Source organism: Podarcis tiliguerta, assembly GCF_965153285.1.
Source record: "Podarcis tiliguerta genome assembly, chromosome: 18".
Taxonomy (NCBI): domain Eukaryota; kingdom Metazoa; phylum Chordata; class Lepidosauria; order Squamata; family Lacertidae; genus Podarcis; species Podarcis tiliguerta.
The window spans coordinates 11,801,141-11,819,453 of NC_139551.1; the positions used below are offsets into that span (position 1 = coordinate 11,801,141).

The following is an 18,313-nucleotide window of genomic DNA, read 5'->3' on the forward strand; positions in this document are numbered from 1 at the left end:
CACACACTTTTTGTTGGCTTTTCGCAGTATAGTAGCGCAGAGAGCTTGCTGGGGAGAGCTTGCATTAAAAAGAAAGGACTCAAAAATAACTTAAATAAGGTTTTAATAAGAAAAACAAAAACTCCTTTAACACTAAATACTTCTACAAACAAACACGACCCAACCACCAACCCATCCCCAGGGTAAAATGGCAGAGCTAGGTGCTGCTCCTTATATACTGCAGCCAATTCCCAACACAGCTTAATCAATGCAACTCAGCAGCACCTGCTATGCTTCACAGCTGCAAGGCTGGATCTCGTTAGTTACACTGGCCCTTGCTCCGGCCCCTTAAAGGTATACACATTCGGTGAAACAATGATGAACCTTTAGATTTAAAGAAACAGTTCAACATTTCCCCTGCGGTTCATCATTGTGGAACAAAAACATAAAGCATACTTTGTACATGTTTTTCATGTGTAACCTTTGGAAGTGCTTTAGTAAAAATGTCTGCAATTTGATTGTCACCTGGAACATATTTAAATACAACCATTTCATCAGCAATTAGTTTCTTTACAAACTGCAAACGTAATCTTAAGACTCTAGTGCGCTGCGTATTGGTTTCTGAACATAGGATAGCGAGTCCACTCTGGGAATCAAGGTAAACTTTCACTGGTAGTGTTACTTGCATCTGTAGGTCAGCAAATACTTGCATATACCATTCTATATCACGAGTGGCCTGAACGCATGCACATAATTCACTCTCTGTTGTGGAGAGACAAATAATGGTTTGTGTCTGGGACTTCCATTCATTTTAGCTCTATAAACCCATTTTGAATCTATAAGTCTCATATCTGGGGTTTGTGGTACAAGAGACCAAGTGTTATGCTCTTTTAAAGAAGCTATCTCAGAGTCCATAGCTTTATACCAATTTACAGCTTGGTGCTTAGGTAAATTCTGAACATCATTGTAGCTTTTTGGCTCAAAAACCGCCTTATTGGCATACACAGTATTAAAATGTTCATCTGCAAATCGTTGTGGCTTCTGCCTCTTTCTATCTGAACGTCTCAGTCCGGAAGGAGAGTCAGACTCCTCAGACTTAACAGGACTAATTGAACTACTAGTTTCAGGTTGTAAACCATCATTGTCAGACTGAAGAGATGCCTGTAGGCTAAGCTCACGGTCAGAAAACTCAAGAGAATCTAACCTCCCCTCGGGTGTCTGTAACTTTAAATCATCAAACAAATTATCAGATTCAACAGGCTTTTTGTCTTCTCCCATTAATTCAGAAGCACCATTTCCTGCTGCTGCTGCTTCTGCTTCCTCTTCTTCCTCAGTATCATTTATACCATCAGTATCTTGGAAAACAGCAACTCCATTCCAATTTACAGTTTGTATCATGCTTCTGGTAATATGAAATTTGCCAGTTGCTGGTATGTAAATTCTGTACGCCCCCTGTTGGTAGCCCATTAATTTTCCCTGAACACTACGCTCACCCAATTTCTGCTTAGCGGGATAATGCATAATTACATCTGAACCCCAAATGCGTAGGTATTTCAGATTAGGGCGTTTTTTAAACAACTTCTCATAGGGGGTGACATCTAAACCAGAATGATAACTGTGATTTTTAACAAAGCAAAACGCATTGAGCGCTTCAGCCCAAAAATCTTTGGGCAGATTAGCATCATGCAGATACGTTTTAACCCCTGCCTGCAGGTCACGCTGCACAACTTCAACAAGCCCATTTTGCCAGGGACTTCGGGGGCAAGATAATTCATGAGTAGTCCCCTGCGCTTCCAGGAATTTCTCAAAATCCTCAGAACCAAATTCCCCACCCCGGTCAGAAAACAGGTTCTTAATTGGTTTGTTAAACTGCGTTTTTACCCAGTTGCAAAAAACTTTGCACTTCTCAAATGCTTGGGACTTTTCAGCTATTGCATAAGTCCAACAGTATCTACTATACTGGTCTATCAGGGTAAGCCAGTACTTAGAACCTCCTAATGATGGTGGGAGTGGCCCAACTAAATCACAATGTACACGCTCAAATGGCTCAGTTACTTTCCTATCTGAGCACCTACCCTTGCGTGCAACCTTGATCTTATTTTTGCAACAGGATAGACATTGCATAAAGAATTTACAGGGTTTTAAGTTGAGGCCATTAACAATATTCTTTGTCTTAATTACATCAGCAAAATTCAGGTGTCCCAGAAGTCTGTGCACCTCATGGACACACCCAGAATGTGGCCTTACATTCCTCAACCCCTGGCTTGACTGTGCTGCTCTGCAATTTATAGGCAATTGGGAGTAGGTGCGAAAATACAGTCTATATAAACCATCAGATTCCCGGGCATACAATAGACGTTTGTTCCCCTCAAAAAACTCACACATTGAATTTAAGAAACGCACAGTTATGCCTTGACGAGCAAAACACCTTACTGATAATAAATTGTCCACTGATGGGCAGTAAATGCAGTTCGCTATCGTAATGTTTAAAGAGTCAAGTTTAACAGTACCCCTGCCAAGAGACTGCAAGACTTGTGAATTGGCTAAATGTACATTACCAATTTCCTCTTCGAAAGAAATAAACAAGCTTCGATCGTTGCAGACGTGCTGAGACGCACCTGAGTCCACAACAAAAGACTTCCACTTGGCACCTTTAAGTCTTTTACGATCTGCTGTCCGAGCATGAAAAGCTTGCGGCTCATTTCTGTCTTTACGGTACGATGTCGGCTGCTGGGCTGACGACAGCGACTGATGAACAGAAACAGACTTGGGAGTACCTTGCTTTCTTTTGGCTCTGCAGTCCTTTGCAAAATGTCCTTGCTTATTGCAGAACTGACAACGCTTTGCAGCTTTAAATGCAGTCATATCACCACCAGCTTGCATGTGGCGTTCCTCATTCTTTCTGGAAACAGGGGTGCTTATGGCACAAGCCCCCCTTCTGTCCAGCTCGCCCATTAATCTTGCCGTTACCCCTTCCACAGTTAATTGTGCTGGTGGAACGGCAGCTATCTGGCTAGCTATACCATCAAAGTCCTCGTTAAGGGAACAAAGGATGATAAAGACATACTGAATATCAGGTATCTCCATGTCCCTTCGAATTAGTTCGCAGCGTATTGCCTCCAGACGTCTCAAGTGTGCTGCCAAATCACCACCAGGCTGCAACTTCGTCTGGTACAACTGCTTGAAATACGTCAATGCAGACGCTGACTCCTTTCTGACATGCACTGCTGCAAGACTGTCCCACATTTCTTTGGCAGTTTTCTTATTCCTTATATAGACTACTTGCTGGTCGCTGACTGCCAAATTGATTATTGCCCTGGCTTTCGCATCTCCTTTCGACCAAGCATCAGTTACAGGGTCAGGAGGGTCTTTAGTTACATAGGTCCATACATCTCTAGAGGTCAAAAGCGCCTCCACCCGAAAAGACCATAAACTATAGTTCTCATCTGTTAGCTGTGGGAAGACTAGAGCCTTCTCAGCTTCTAAAACCCGGTCAACCATTCTGGAACTCTTCCAGACCCACAAAAAAAACTACGCTAACAGGAGAAGGAGTTTTCAAACCTTTCTCAGAGTCCAAAAATATGCAGTCATCCACTCAGCAGCTGGGCCCATAACCAAAGATGTTGGCTTTTCGCAGTATAGTAGCGCAGAGAGCTTGCTGGGGAGAGCTTGCATTAAAAAGAAAGGACTCAAAAATAACTTAAATAAGGTTTTAATAAGAAAAACAAAAACTCCTTTAACACTAAATACTTCTACAAACAAACACGACCCAACCACCAACCCATCCCCAGGGTAAAATGGCAGAGCTAGGTGCTGCTCCTTATATACTGTGGCCAATTCCCAACACAGCTTAATCAATGCAACTCAGCAGCACCTGCTATGCCTCACAGCTGCAAGGCTGGATCTCATTAGTTACACTGGCCCTTGCTCCGGCCCCTTAAAGGTATACACATTCGGTGAAACAATGATGAACCTTTAGATTTAAAGAAACAGTTCAACACTTTTAAGTTCTCTGTTTTGCTTACCAGGCTTTGAGAGGCTGTTTCTCTGTGAGGAAAACCCTGCAGAAAAAGTGCTGTTAAGCTTTCCACCTTCCTTGCCTTAAATTTGTGTGATTTCAGCTGGTAGGCTTTCAACTGCATAAATTTGAAACTGCATGTGTTAAACATGCATAAAAAGGTAAGAGAAAGGTAAAGGACCCCTGGATGGTTAAGTCCAGTCAAAGGTGACTATGGGGTTGTGGCGCTCATCTCACTTTCAGGCCGAGGGAGCCGGTGTTTGTCCACAGACAGCTTTCTGGGTCATGTGGCCAGTATGGCTAAACCGCTTCTTGCACAATAGGACACCGTGACGGAAACCAGGACGCACGGAAACACCTTTTACCTTCCTGCCGCAGTGGTACCTATTTATCTACTTGCACTGGTGTGCTTTCAAACTGCTAGGTGGGCAGGAGCTGGGGCAGAGCAACGAGAGCTCACTCCATTGCAGGGATTTGAACCACTGACCTTCTGACTGGCAAGCCCAAGAGGCTCAGTGGTTTAGACCACAGCACCACCTGTGTCCCGTGTTAAACGTGCTTAACATGTGTTATCTGTACTGTATTAATGTAAATAGCATACAAGTAATTTAAGCAGTAATTTAAACACATACTGTATTAATACCATGTATGCTCCAAGTTGTTTTGTTGTTGGCCTCCATCTGTCTCAAGAGACAACGGACTGCGCCTCTGGGAGTCAAGTCAAACCACTGGAGAACTTAGAAAAATTTGGGTTCCCTTGCCAATAGGAACCCACAAAGCTGTAGATGAGTTTAGATTGTTGTCAGGTTATTTCAGTTATATGCAAGGCTATGCCAAAAGTGCTGACATTCTCCTGTGGGTCAACCGTCTATAAACGATGCCCTTGACAAACCTGCTTCCTAGTGAGTCATGAGGCAGCAGCTTCTCCTTTCTGTGTCAATTCTAGCAGGTGCCGTTGCCAGCAAGGACTTGGCAAAAAACAACTTTCCCTTGGACTGAAATAGCCATTCTGAAAATAAGTGCCAGAAGCACACCCCCACCTACCCCCATTCAAAATACAGCATACAGTGGTACATCGGGTTACAGACGCTTCAGGTTAGATACGCTTCAGGTTACAGACTCCGCTAACCTCGGGTTAAGAACTTTGCTTCAGGATGAGAACAGAAATCGTGCTCCGGCGGTGTGGCAGCAGCAGGAGGCCCCATTAGCTGAAGTGGTGCTTCAGGTTAAGAACAGTTTCAGGTTAAGAACGGACCTCCAGAACGAATTAAGTTCTTAACCCGAGGTACCACTGTATAGCTATAAACACAAGAAGGTCGTACAGCACCAAAACCGTAGCAAGTAATTAGGAATCTCCCCTTCTCAGTTTCTCATTTTCTCCAATCTTAAGTTTGGTTCTCTGCATTTCTAGTTTTGTTTTAATACAAAAAAAACAACCCCCCCCCCCATGGACATTCTTCAGCATTCTCCTGCCCTTTTCTCCTACCATACATGTATTTACTTGCAATTTCCTCAAAATACTCATCTTTGCAAAGCGATTTCCCCTTATATGACGCACCTCTGTATGTCCTTCTCGCTAATATTTGTTTCTGTTTCTATCGCATGATGCTTTCTCTACCTCGTCAAGAAGCCCAAGGGGGTGGACATGGTTTCTCCCTCCCCAGTTCATCTTCACAGCAAGCCTAAGAGGGAGTGACTGGCCCAACGTCACCCAGGGAGCTACATGGCTGAGGGGGATTCGAATCCTGGTCTCCCAGGTCATAGTATGGCACTAACATTATGCTACACTTTGCCATAGACAGTGCCGGATTTACGTACAGTGGTACCTACAGCTCAGCTGGCTAAAACATGGTGCTAACAACACCAAGATTGCAGGTTCGATCCCCACATGGGACAGCAGCATATCCCTTCATCGCAGGGGGATGGACTAGATGGCCCTCAGGGTCCCTTCCAGCCCCTCAGTTTTATGGTTCTGTGATTCTATGTGTTATGCACTGAAGTTCTCACCCTGGGCCAGCAGGGGGATGCTGTAGATAGTTTTCACTCAGGTCCACGTCAGTTATTTTAGGCGGGAAACCCTGGGTTGTTGTTGCTACAATCTTGACAGCCGGCTGCCTATAAAAGCAGGCCGGCTGAGCTGTTTGCTGTTCAGTTCTGTTCCAGCTTACAAAATAAAGAGCTGCTTTGGAGAAATCGCTGTGTTGTCTGCCATGTCTACCCACTATTCAACACTATGGCCATGCATATGCCTCATAAAAGGTGGGTGCCCACAACATGACTGTCCTCCTTCAGGCCAGTGTCCATTATGGAAGCAGCATAGAAGAGCCCATAAGGCAGCCTTTCTCAACCTGTGAGTCCCCAGATGCTGTTGAACTACAACTCCCATCATCCCTACCTAGCAAGGCCAGAGCTCAGGGATGATGGGAGTTGTAGTCCAACAACATCTGGGGACCCACAGGTTGAGAACCGCTGCCATAAGGAATGTCCTGATGGACCACAGGAAGGTGAATGTGGAAACCTCAGGAGGGGAGTGGGCTGTTGCGCAGAGGGTGGGCTTGTGGGCTTCCCCTTGGGGCATCCCCACAAGACGCTGGGTTCGGTGGGCCTGACCCAGCAGGCCTATGCCGAAGTTCTTAAGGCCAAGTCTACCACAGACTTGTATTGCTGTGCAAACCAAATATTTTATTACGGTGCTCAAAGCTGGAGAGGAGGAGGAGGAGGAGGCATGGGAATCCACAGCCGAGGTCCTGAGAGGCCCTTCATGGTAGCCGGGGGGCCGTCAAGATGTCCCAGACGCAGCAGCAGCAGAGGGTGGCCCAGCAAGCGGCCAGGCAGGTGGCCAAGGTGGAGGGCTCCTTCCGCTCTTCTATGATGTAGACGGGGTGTCCAGGCCCAGGCCCATAGGCTAGTCCCGAAGGCAGAGGGGCAGGGTAGGCCTGGTAGCCCTGGTACGCGTATGGCGGTGTGTACGCCGGGTAGGTGGAATAAGCAGACGGGTATGGCCCTGGCGGGTAGCCAGAATAGGACTGAGAAGATGGGTGCGCCCCCGCTTGCTGGGGCTGGGAGGCATTTGGATTAAGGCCTCCCTGGGATGGCGGAGGTTTTGAATGGTCCATGAATATTCCCCATCCACTTCAGGAAAAGCTGCCAGCAGACGAGAGGCCTTTCTTCCACAGGGAAGGAAACTCGAAATGTGACGTAGGAACTGGACCGGCAGAGGAGACGTCACAAATCTAGGCTGGAAAAGAAAAAGACAGAGAATGTGGCACCCGGGAGGAAATGAAATACCCCCCCCCCCAAAAAAAAACGTGATAGGGGAGGTGGCGTGGTTGAGTCGGCATCTGTATGTCTCCAGAGACAATGGGGGTGAAGTCAAACTATGTCACAGGAAGATGCCGGCCAGTAGCCACACAGTTTGAAGTCTGAGTTAACTCTTGGTTAGCAAAACCACACTCTTCATACACTTGGTTCCCTGTCAGGCCTAAGGAACAGAGCAGCTCATTCCCGGTGGTCTCACTCCAGGAAAACCAGTTGCCAAGACTGAGAGTCCCCACCTCCTTCTGCCGATCTAAGTCCCCTCCTCTCCAGGGCTTTCCCCAAGCAAGAAGAGTCTACGCCTGCTTGCAGCCAACCTCTCCTCCGCCCTTTGCATGCCTCTCCTGGTTCTGGGAGACAAGCGGGGAGGGGAGCTAGTCGCGGCAGGAGGGGGAGACAGCCAGGCCTCTTCACTGGCTGAAGTGTCCTTCCTCTCCTTCTTCAGCTTCTGCCACAGACTCCCCTTGCTCACTAAGCCCTTCGGACACCTCTTCCAAGTCTGTTCCCCTTTTTCCTCTGGCTCTCCCCTTCGTGGTTCCCCAGCTGGCTCCTCCCACCATTCCTCTGTGTCCAGTCCATGCAAACCACTTGGCTGCAAGGATGGGGACTCGTAACTGCTGCCTCCTGTGTTGTTGTTGCTGCATTAGCAGCACCAAGGTGACATGGCAGAAGTAATAATAATAATAATAATAATAATAATAATAATAATAATTTATTTGTACCCCACCCATCTGGCTGGGTTTCCCCAGCCACTCTGGGCAGCTTCCAACAAAGATTAAAAATACATTAAAATGTCACACATTAAAAACTTCCCTGAACAGGGCTGCCTTCAGATGTCTTCTAAATTTCAGGCAGTTGTTTATGCCTTTGACATCTGACGAGAGGGCGTTCCACAGGGCGGGCGCCACCACCGAGAAGGCCCTCTGCCTGGTTCCCTGTAGCTTTGCTTCTCGCAGTGAGGGAACCCCCAGAAGGCCCTCGGTGCTGGACCTCTGTGTCCAGGCAAAACAATGGGGGTGGAGATGCTCCTTCAGGTCTACTGGGCTTCCTGGCGTTAAGAGCCGTTCAAGAGTGGAACGGACTCCTTTGGAAGATGGTGGACTCTCCTTGGAACTTTTTAACACGACATTGGGTATCTTTCAGATATTTTTTAGCTGTGATTCCTGCAGGGGGTTGGGCTAGAGGATCCCTGGAGGTCCCTTCTAACTCTACAGCTCTCTGATTACAATAGGTGCACTTTTGCAAACATGGTTTGGTTGGAGACCTGCATTGCAACTTTCAGATGAGTGTGAATTTCATAGGACTGTGTTTTGGTTCCCGCATTGTTACGGAAAGTGCCAATTTAATGGATTGGCCTTCAAATGCACATTGAATTCACTTTCTCACCCCCCCACCCCCGTCCTTGGTTCCTTCTAAATAAAACTGAAGCCCAGTGAACCAGACTGATGCTCGGTGAAACATATGGCTCACGATATCTGCAACATACACCTGTTTGACTGCTGGCACATGTTGACTTCCTTTTTCTGAAGAAAGATCTAAGGCTCTCAGCCTGTGGGACAAAGCCTGCGTCATCAATTGCAGGTCTTCTGAGAAAGAAGCATCTTTATCTGCTAGAGATCATGTGCCACCACCCCTCTGCTCCTTCCCCTTGTACAATAACAGCATTAGTCTGTTGCGTTAGCAGCAGCACCTGTGTCCTGGCCCAAGCACGGGACTCTTGCAAGCACCCCAAGAGCACAATGAGAGAGACGCCGTGGGGATCCTGCAAAAGGAGAAGGAAGGCTGAGAGGTGTCTGTGTTCTGCGCCACACACGCAAAACGTTGTATTTATTTCTTCTGGCATCAGTCACTAGGGACTGGGGGTGGGGGAGCAACCTGATTTGGTCTGCATTGAATGGTAAACCTGACCTAATTTGCACTTTCGGAAAGAATGAAACAAAGCTATCCTTTGAAATTTGCACCTCTCTGAACTTTGGTGTCTTTTTCTCCACCTAAGTAATGTGAACAAAAATGCATGGACTGGGGTAAAGTGTGCCTACAGATGCATATCATACTGAACACAGCATGCAAAAATGTACAGGATTCCTGCCTTGCAGGGGGTTGGGCTAGATGACCACCCTGTTCCCTTCCAACTCTACAATTCTATGATTCTACTCCTGCTATTAAAATGCATTACTCGCCCTTCACTCAAAGGTCCCAGTGTGGGTTGTAACTATTAAAACACAATATTAAAAACAGTTTAAAACTACCCAACCTCCTATTTTCCCAGAGGTCAACTCGATGCCACCATTGGGAACCTCACAAGCAGGACCTGAGCGGAACAGCAGCTGTCCCTCTTGGGATCCCAGTCGCCCCGCTGCCTCTGACAGTGGAAGGATAACACCCCCAAAGGCCTCATCCAGGTGGAAAGGCGGCAGGAGACACAAACTTCCCAGTGACAGGAAGAGAGGGAGAAGGGGGTTGGAGGAGAGCTTCTGAATGGCTCCTCCTCTCCGTTTGTCCTGTTTGGGAATGCCAACTCACCAAGCCGAGCCAGAGATCTCTGCAGCAACAACTCCACTTGCCAGGATTCGAAAACAAGCCAAGGCAGAAAGAGAGAGTGAGATGAAGCCACTGATCTCAGCTGTCAGTCAGGAGGATTGACACGAGGAGCCAACTGGCCCTTTCCTCACCTGCCTTTTGTGACATCATCGCACCTCCAGGGGAGGAGGGGCTGCCTGAGGACATAGGGAAGTAGAGACAGGGAGCCTCCAAAAAGCCAGCCGGCAGCAAATCACACTGTTCAAACTTGGAGTTAACCATTTATTAGCAAAAACACAATCTCCGTGGACTTGGCATGGTGAGTCTGGCCCCATGAAGTTTCCGAGACAGAGTCCCAACCTCCCCACAACCATCTATGCCCCCTCCTCTCCAGGACTTTTTACAAGAGCTCTGAGATTTGCTTTTCCTGCTTCTGCGAGATGAAAGGGGAGAGGGGAGCTTGTCACAGCAGGAGGGGGAGACCCCCCTGGCTACTTCACCAGCCAGACTCCTCTCCCTCCTCTCCTGCGTCAGCTTCTGCCTCTGATTCCGGACTGCTCTCTGCCACAGACTCACCCTGCTCACTGTTGCCTCTTCACCTTCTGACGCTTCTCAGTCTTCTATCTTTGATCACTCATCATTGTCCCGCCATCCGTCAATCCCCAGGCTTTGAGTCTTCTTCACTTGGGGGGTTCCCCAGATAGTTCCTCCCCCCCTTCCTCTGCATCTAACCAGTGCATGACACTTGGGGGCCAAATGCAGCTCTCCAGACATCTTCATCTTGTCCTCAGGACTCTCCGCAGATCACACCTATCAGTGGCCTTTCTCAAGAGCTTTTGCCTGGCTGATGGGTGTCCTTGATCTCCATCCATGTCTTGTGCTTGTGTGTGTGTGTGTTTGTAAATAGAAACCTGAAGCTCCTGCAGTGCTAGAATCTTGCTTACTGCGACACTTTTGGATTTCCAAGCGAGTGTCCTGGGTGCCACCCCCTCTGGTCACTTCTCTTCCCCCATCCCACCCCCCTGGAGCACACCCCCCCACACACACATTAGCACAAATCCACAAAGAAAGTGAGAGATTTTCCAAGGGGGTTCAGGTAGAAATTTGGTCCAGTGGAATTAATCCAATCCTTGAAAATCAGAGTTGAAGGAGAGAGGCTGCAAACATAAGGGATAAGGCTACCAAAGGCCAGTAGCCACAGTCACTGTGCTGCACCTCCGCGGCCAGAGGCAGCAATGCTGGGAGCCACAGGAGCAGGGAGGGCTATTATTATTATTATTATTATTATTATTTATTATTTGTACCCCACCCATCTGGCTGGGTTTCCCCAGCCACAACAAAGACAAAAAATACACTAAAATGTCACACATTAAAAACTTCCCTAAACAGGGCTGCCTTCAGATGTTTCCTAAATGTCAGGTAGTTGTTTATCTTTTTGACATCTGATGGGAGGGCGTTCCACAGGGCGGGAGCCACCACTGAGAAGGCCCTCTGCGCTGGGAACTGGGCAGAACGATGGGGGTGGAGACGCTCCTTCAGGTAAACTGGGCTGAGGCCGTTTAGGGCTTTAAAGGTCAACACCAACACTTTGAATTGTGCTGGAAATGTACTGGGAGCCTTGTGCTTGAACCCTCCCTGCCGGCTTCCCATTGGGGTTGTCTGTTTGGCCACTGTGGGAACAGGATGCTGGGCTGGAGGAGCCACTGGCCTGATCCAGAAGGGTCTTCTGATGCGTGCAGCCAAAATGGGAAGGAGCACCACTCTTTCAACATTCTTCTTCAGCTCTGTGTACTGTTCAAGAGGGGGAAAGGACCCGCATCACCTCCTGGGGAGAGTAAGTTTGGGAGGGGGGTCATCTGTGATTATTGCACGATGTATGCCTAGCTAAACTAAAAACATCAGTGCTATTTAGAAGAGCATTATGGCATCCGATCACATTCAAAAAGTAGGCGAAAGCCTCTCCTTGATCTCAGGAACCACCATGCAAAATCTGGTATCTTAAGAGGTCTCCAAACGAAGAGCGGACAAACAGACAGGCAACCTTCCTAAGTACAGAGTAGGCCAGGTGAGAGCTCCCTGCCCCAAGGAACCTCCATTAAATTCTGTAAGCCTCAGCTATTATAAGGCCCCAATCCTCTGGGGCTTTAAAGATGTTCTTTAGGAGTAATTGCTTAGCCATCCCTGTGAATCAACAGTCTCCAAGCGCAACACCTTCTTGAGCAAAGGGAGGCTGATCAGACCTAAAGGTTTTTGTGACAGTTCCAGCAGCCACCGCCCTGTTTCTCGCTAGGGTGGGTCCATCCTGCAGCAGCCAAAATGTGGTTTCTCGGTTCTGGGTGTGTAGCAACATCCCCTTCCTCTTGTTTTGCTGGGTAGGGCACATGCCACCATGTTTTTTTCAGCAAAAATACAAAAAGCAACCACAACAATTTGGTCACCTCACTTGTGCCGGGAGAGAATTGGATGCTGCAGCCACCAGCGCTTGGGGCCCCAATCCATCAGAGCAGGTGAGCCTGGAAGAGAGGGGAGTGGCAGCCATTCAGCTTTCCTCCTGTCCATCTTTCCATTCATAATTATCCACCTGTCCGCATAAGCTCCCGCTTTCACAATTGCACACATCATGCATTTAAAGCACATTCCGCCCAACCAAGAACTGCAGCCTCGCCTTCACGCAGTTACCGTTCCCAACACTCTTAACCAGACAACAGTTCCCAGGAATCTTCCAGGGGTGTGTGCTTTGAATGCATGGTGTTTCTGCAGTCCCTCTCTTGCAGTCCTGGTGACTTCAGAGGATTCCTTCTTTCACGACAGATTCTACATCTAGACCAGTATTGCTTACTCTGACTGGCAGCGGCTCTCCTCTGGTTGAGGAGGTTTGTTTGCTGTTTGATCCTGGAGTTGCCAGGGATGGGATGAGGGGTGTGTGGATTTATGCAAGGGCTACAGCTCAGTAGGTAGAATGTGGGTTTGAGCCCCACACTGGGGGAAATGTTCCTGTGTTGCAGGATGTTGGACGAGATTATCCTTGGGGTCCCTCCCAGCTCTACAATTCTATGGTTCCTTTCCCTGAAAAAATAGGGATCCTAGTCCTCACGGTCCTATTAAAATAGGAAATGTATAAATCTGCCTTACAATGGCTCAGATAATATCCTTCTGTCTTGTCTCCACTGACTGCTTCTTTGACATCTCCTGCTAAGCGATTCTTTTATAAAGGGAGAACCTGGGACCTTCTGCATGCAGGACACCTGCTCTTGCACTGGCAGAGCGTCTGCTTTGCATGCAGAAGGTCCCAGGTTCAATCCTGGTCATCTCCAGGAAGGACTGGGAATGTCCCCTGACAGAAGCTCTGCAGAGAGACAGCAGCCGCTGCAGACAACACTGAGTGAAATGGTCCAGTGGGGACTCAGAACAGGGCAGCTTCCTGTATCCCAGTCTGAATCCGTCCTCCTCCTAGAATCACGAGGATTGAAGTCTTACTTTAGGTGCCCAAGGAGGGTGGTACTGTCCGGGGGCGGGGGGGGGGGAGTAGCATGGAGGGTTGGAAGTTTTAATAAATGTCTATCCGACTTTGAAAAGCTGGTCTCTGAATCAGCTTTGTCGAATTAATGAAACCAAGTAATTCTAATTGGGTTTTGAATCAATGTGCACTTAATTGTAACTGTTCCGAATGTCATTGTGTTAGCTCAGTTGGCTCCAGCATGGTGCGGGTAAAGGCAAGGTTGCCGGTTTGATCCCCGAATGGGACAGCTGCATATTCCTGCATTGCAGGGGGTTGGGCTAGATGACCCTCAGGGTCCCTTCCAACTCTACGATTCTATGAGATTATGCTCCTTCGTGGGTTGTGTTGACTGCTCTTTTATAGGGAGGGGTTGTGGGCACTGAGGGTGAGCTTATGGGACCAAGGAGGCCTGGAGAAGTTTGAGAGCCGCTCCTTCAGGAGAAGAAGCATCGCTCAATCTGACCCACTGCAAGGCAGTTCCCTATATTCCAGGGTTCCTCGCCTGCATTCATCTCCCTCCTTCTGTGGTCTATTCAGATCTATCTCGCTCTTCACCTGCCCGCTTCTCTGTCTCTCTGCTGGGGCTCCAGGCTTTCCACATCCACCTGCCATGCCTTACTTTGCTTCATGCCTTTTCTTCTTCATTTCAACACTTTGATCCGAGAACTGGGGTGACGCACGGGGGTTGCTGCTGTGGTGTTTTTCTCCTTCCCGGCACCTAGAGCCTCAATTAAGACTTGCAAAAGTTGCGATGCGCAAATCGTAAAGAACATTGCAACGCAAGCCTCTGCAGATGTTGAGAAACAGGACATGACTTCTTTTTTAACAAATAAAATCCTGCAATTTCTCTAAGGAGCTTAGGCCGGCGTATAGAACATGCACGTGCCGTGATTCCTTCCCTTTGCTTTTATCTTCACAACAACCCTGTGGGGCAAGCCAGGCCAAGGGTGCTACTGGCCCACGGTCACCCAGCAAGCTTTGAGCCCATGGCCCCCTCCCATTATTCTGAAATGAATAATAATATTCACTGTGAAGAATACGGTGCCCAGACAGTCTCCTGTGGCGACCGGAACCCAGGAGCGGAAAGAGGCACGTGCCGCCACCGTTCTCTCTTCTGGGTGTTTGTGAGGGCAGATTAAGGACGCAGGAAGCTGCCTGGTCCCACTTCCGCCTGGTCTCTCGTGCACACTCAATCACACTCTTTCTTTCCATGGGTGGGGCTTTGTTTTAATTAAACAATTTGGACATAAAAAAAAATAGACCAGGCTGCCTTTCAGTCTGAATTTACCATTTAAGCAACTGCATTTAGCAAATAACTGCAGCACTAAGAGAACAATATAAGGCAGGAACAATAACGTGAGTGGCATCTGCAGAGAAATGTTGCAGCGCGTGGCATCTGCTTACACACCACAGGTGGTACTTGACCGCCTTTCACTTAGTCTGCCCATTAATGAATGTGACCATGTTAGTTCTATTCATTTCAATAGGTATACTCCGAGCAAGACTTAGCTGAACGGATCTACTTAAAGCAACAAAACCCATTTAAAGCCTACATCAAGGAAATAAGTATGGGACGCAGGTGGCACTGTGGGTAAAACCTCAGCTCCTAGGACTTGCCGATCAGAAGGTTGGCGGTTCGAATCCCCACGGTGGAGTGAGCTCCTGTTGCTCGGTCCTTGCGCCTGCCAACCTAGCAGTTCAAAAGCACGTCAAAGTGCAAGTAGATAAATAGGGACCGCTTACTAGCGGGAAGGTAAACGGCGTTTCCGTGTGCGGCTCTGGCTTGCCAGAGCAGCTTCGTCACGCTGGCCACGTGACCCGGAAGTGTCTGCAGACAGCGCTGGCTCCCGGCCTCTAGAGTGAGATGAGCGCACAACCCTAGAGTCTGGCAAGACTGGCCTGTACAGGCAGGGGTACCTTTACCTAAGGAAATAAGTAAAAAAAATGAATATTGTATACTGTTTTATGTAAGCCACTTTGATATTTATTTGATTAATATAGATGTTGCTCCGTAAATCAATAAAATATCAAAATGCATGGGGAACGAAAGGTCAGGTGAGCCGTTGCTGTTTCTCTACAGCTGTTTTTTTTGGTATGCATTCTTCTCAGCAAAGCAATATCCTTTCTCCCACACCCCTTCCGCAGCAGCAAAGGAACTTGCGGTTCCTCAATACTTATTCCTCTTCATCCAGTGTTATGCACTGATTGACGGATGAGTAAGCACAGAAAACGTGTTGTGCTCTGCTCTGAAATGATGCCACCGGAACACCCCCCCCAAAGGCAATACCAGGAACTGCTAAAAAGAGGGAGCACATCCTTAAAAAACAGGAAACATGCCCTCAGGTGACCTCTTTCTCATTTCAACAACCTTTCCTCGTTGACTCTCCTTTCTTCTCTTAATTTTGCAGAAATCTTGCCAAGATGGAACTCTGGACCGGCCATGGACCACGGGTGGGGCTCTGGTGAAATTTTGGCAGCCATAGTGAGGTTACCGCTGCTTGCTTCCCAACCAGGTGCAGAGACTGAGTGAGCTGCTGGTTCTTCTCATGCTTGAGACCTTGTTTGGCAGCCATCAGCTCAAGAAGACGCACAGACTTCTGACTTTCACCAGCACCACGCCTTGTGTCCATTATTGTGAGATCCTAAGCAGTGGACATCACTTTGCCTCCATCAAAGGCCAAGAGTGCTCCTGTGTTGCCTCAAACAAGTCTCCCCAAGAATAGGCCCAGTTTTGTTTCTGTACTGATCCATCAAGCAATCTAGAAGATGACTGACATGGAGCTCTTCAACTCCACCTCCTCGCCCTCTCCTTGGACGGCCCTCCCCACGTCTGTCCCAGACCCCCGGCTTGCTTCGGCCCATCGCCCAGAACTCTGTTACCCAACGACGGACACAAACCGCGTCAACATCATCCTGTACCATTACAACTTCACAGGGAGGATGCAGAATCGCCGTCCCCAGGAAGACCAGATGAGCGTCCTGAAGATGGTCATTATTGCTGCCAGCTGCCTCATCATCCTGGAGAACCTGGTGGTGCTGCTGGCCATCATCCGCAAAGTGCGCACCCGCCGGTGGGTCTACTCTTGCCTGGCCAGCATCACCCTCAGCGACCTCCTAGCCGGCACGGCCTACTTGATCAACCTCTGGTTGTCGGGGAGCCGGACCTTCCAGTTGTCGCCCACCATGTGGTTCCTCCGCGAGGGGGTCCTCTTTGTTGCCCTGGCGGCCTCCACCTTCAGCCTGCTGGTGACAGCCGTGGAGCGCTACAGCGCCATGGTGAAGCCCATCGCCGAGAAGGCGTCCAGCAAGACCACCCGCCTGAGGGCGCTCTTTGCCTTCTGCTGGAGCCTGGCCATCCTCATTGGCCTCCTCCCCTTGCTGGGCTGGAACTGCATCTGCCACGTCTCCCGCTGCTCCACGCTCCTGCCCCTCTACGACAAGAACTACATCCTCTTCACTGTCATCGTCTTCAGCATCATCCTGGTGGGCGTCGTGGGCCTCTACGCCTCCATCTACTGCTGGGTCCAGAAAAGCGCCCAGCAGACCTTTTCTCGGGGCAGCCGGAAGAGGTCTCTGCGGCTGCTGAAGACGGTGCTGGTCATCCTCTGCACCTTCCTCATCTGCTGGACGCCTCTCTTCATCCTCCTCCTGATAGATACCTTCTGGGGGAACACAGCCTGGGCTCCCCCTAAACTCTTTGGCTGGATCTTGACCTTGGCCGTGACCAACTCATTCATCAATCCCATCGTCTACGCCTTGGGGAGCAAGGAGGTGAGGAGGGCTGTGGTGGAGCTTCTCTGCTGCTGCTGCATCTGGGCTGGGGTGCGCGGCCCCCGAAATTGCCTCGTTGCCAGCGATATCCATGCCAGCTCTTCCACAGGCTCCTTGAGAGGGCGTGGCAGCTTCCGTAGCCCAGTAGCCTTCAGCAGGAGAACCAGGGAACCTCTCTCCAGCAATTCAAGTGTGCTGAGCAATGACACTTCAGGGCTGCACCACACGCAGGACTAGAATCTCCACTCTCCACTCACATGAGGAGGAGAACCCTCAGAACATGTCTAAAAGATTCTGTTGTGCATTTCTTCAGGTGGTTCAGAGGAAGACCAGAAACCTCAAAGACGACTGTAGTAATAGCGGGGACTATCCACCCCACCCCCTGACCAGTCCTCCTGACCCTGGCAGGAAGAGGGAGAGGTCACTAGGTCAAACGGTAAAGTTGCCACCACCTCCTTTCCTGGGCCACCCTCAAATGGGGCTCAAGGAGGAGAACCCTCCTTTGATATTTACCAGGTTGGCCAGCCCTGTGTCACTATAGCATGACGCAGGCAGAAATTCAACAGGTAGGTGTCCTAAACAGCCAGGCACCAGTTTAGCTCCGGGCAAAAGTCCTTTTCCAAGTTTATTGAAAAGGCCACTCAAAAAGTTGGCACAGTCCTTGAAAGTTTATAAACAGAAAATAAAAATGTTATAAAATATAGCTAACTAAAAACCATACTCATGGAATAACAGTTCAGAGCACAGCAAATAGTCAAAGTCCCTTTACTGGTCAAACGCTCTCAGGCAAAACACCAGGGCAAGACGTTCTGCAATTTGCATCTGAATTCCCCAAACCCTTTATTCTTGAACACCCCAGAGGAGGATCATTTCTTTAGGTTAATTACCAATTTGCCAGTGGCTGTATGATGAGACTATATCTCCTGATTGTCAGGAGACCAGCACAACTGAACTTTGTTTATGCTCAGGAACCTTGAGATCAAAAGGCTCTCCCCTACCAGGCTCTTGAGTTGTAAATTACTGGCTAGACTGCTGCACCTTTTCACCCCCAATCCACATTCAAGCCCCCAGCTGCTGGATCTGCAAATCAGATAACATCTCAACCTGCCCAGAGTCAGGATGCAATTTAACTCACACTTCTAGAGACAGGGAGTTTTATATTTAAAAAGACCAGACATCCATTCCCCACGAGGCCACAGTTTTAACTCTCC

The 18,313-nt window shown here is 48.7% G+C and overlaps 1 protein-coding gene and 1 long non-coding RNA gene across 4 annotated transcripts; one reads left to right on the forward strand and one right to left on the reverse strand.

Moving 5' to 3' along the window:
- Positions 1–6,653: 6,653 nt before the first annotated feature.
- Positions 6,654–9,981, reverse strand: LOC310668634. Its single transcript, XR_014506732.1, has 2 exons — positions 9,836–9,981; positions 6,654–7,235 (listed from the first exon to the last, which is right to left on the reverse strand). It is a non-coding gene; the product is annotated as an uncharacterized lncRNA (long non-coding RNA).
- Positions 9,982–10,062: 81 nt separating this feature from the next.
- On the forward strand, positions 10,063–17,791 carry S1PR4 (sphingosine-1-phosphate receptor 4). 3 transcript variants are annotated; one of them, XM_083421759.1, is made up of 3 exons: positions 10,063–10,151; positions 11,806–11,897; positions 15,740–17,791. In XM_083421759.1, the coding sequence occupies exon 3, from the start codon at positions 16,098–16,100 to the stop codon at positions 17,337–17,339; it is 1,242 nt and encodes a 413-aa protein (XP_083277885.1). In that variant the 5' UTR covers positions 10,063–10,151; positions 11,806–11,897; positions 15,740–16,097; the 3' UTR covers positions 17,340–17,791. The 3 variants fall into 3 exon arrangements, with proteins under 3 accessions (XP_083277885.1, XP_083277884.1, XP_083277883.1); XM_083421758.1 differs by lacking the exon at positions 11,806–11,897; XM_083421757.1 differs by lacking the exons at positions 10,063–10,151; positions 11,806–11,897 and adding an exon at positions 12,244–12,339.
- The last annotated feature ends 522 nt before the right edge of the window (positions 17,792–18,313 follow it).

Excerpts from the sequence above, each read along its gene's own strand:
- S1PR4 (XM_083421759.1), top strand. The coding sequence starts at position 16,098 with ATGACTGACATGGAGCTCTTCAACTCCACCTCCTCGCCCTCTCCTTGG.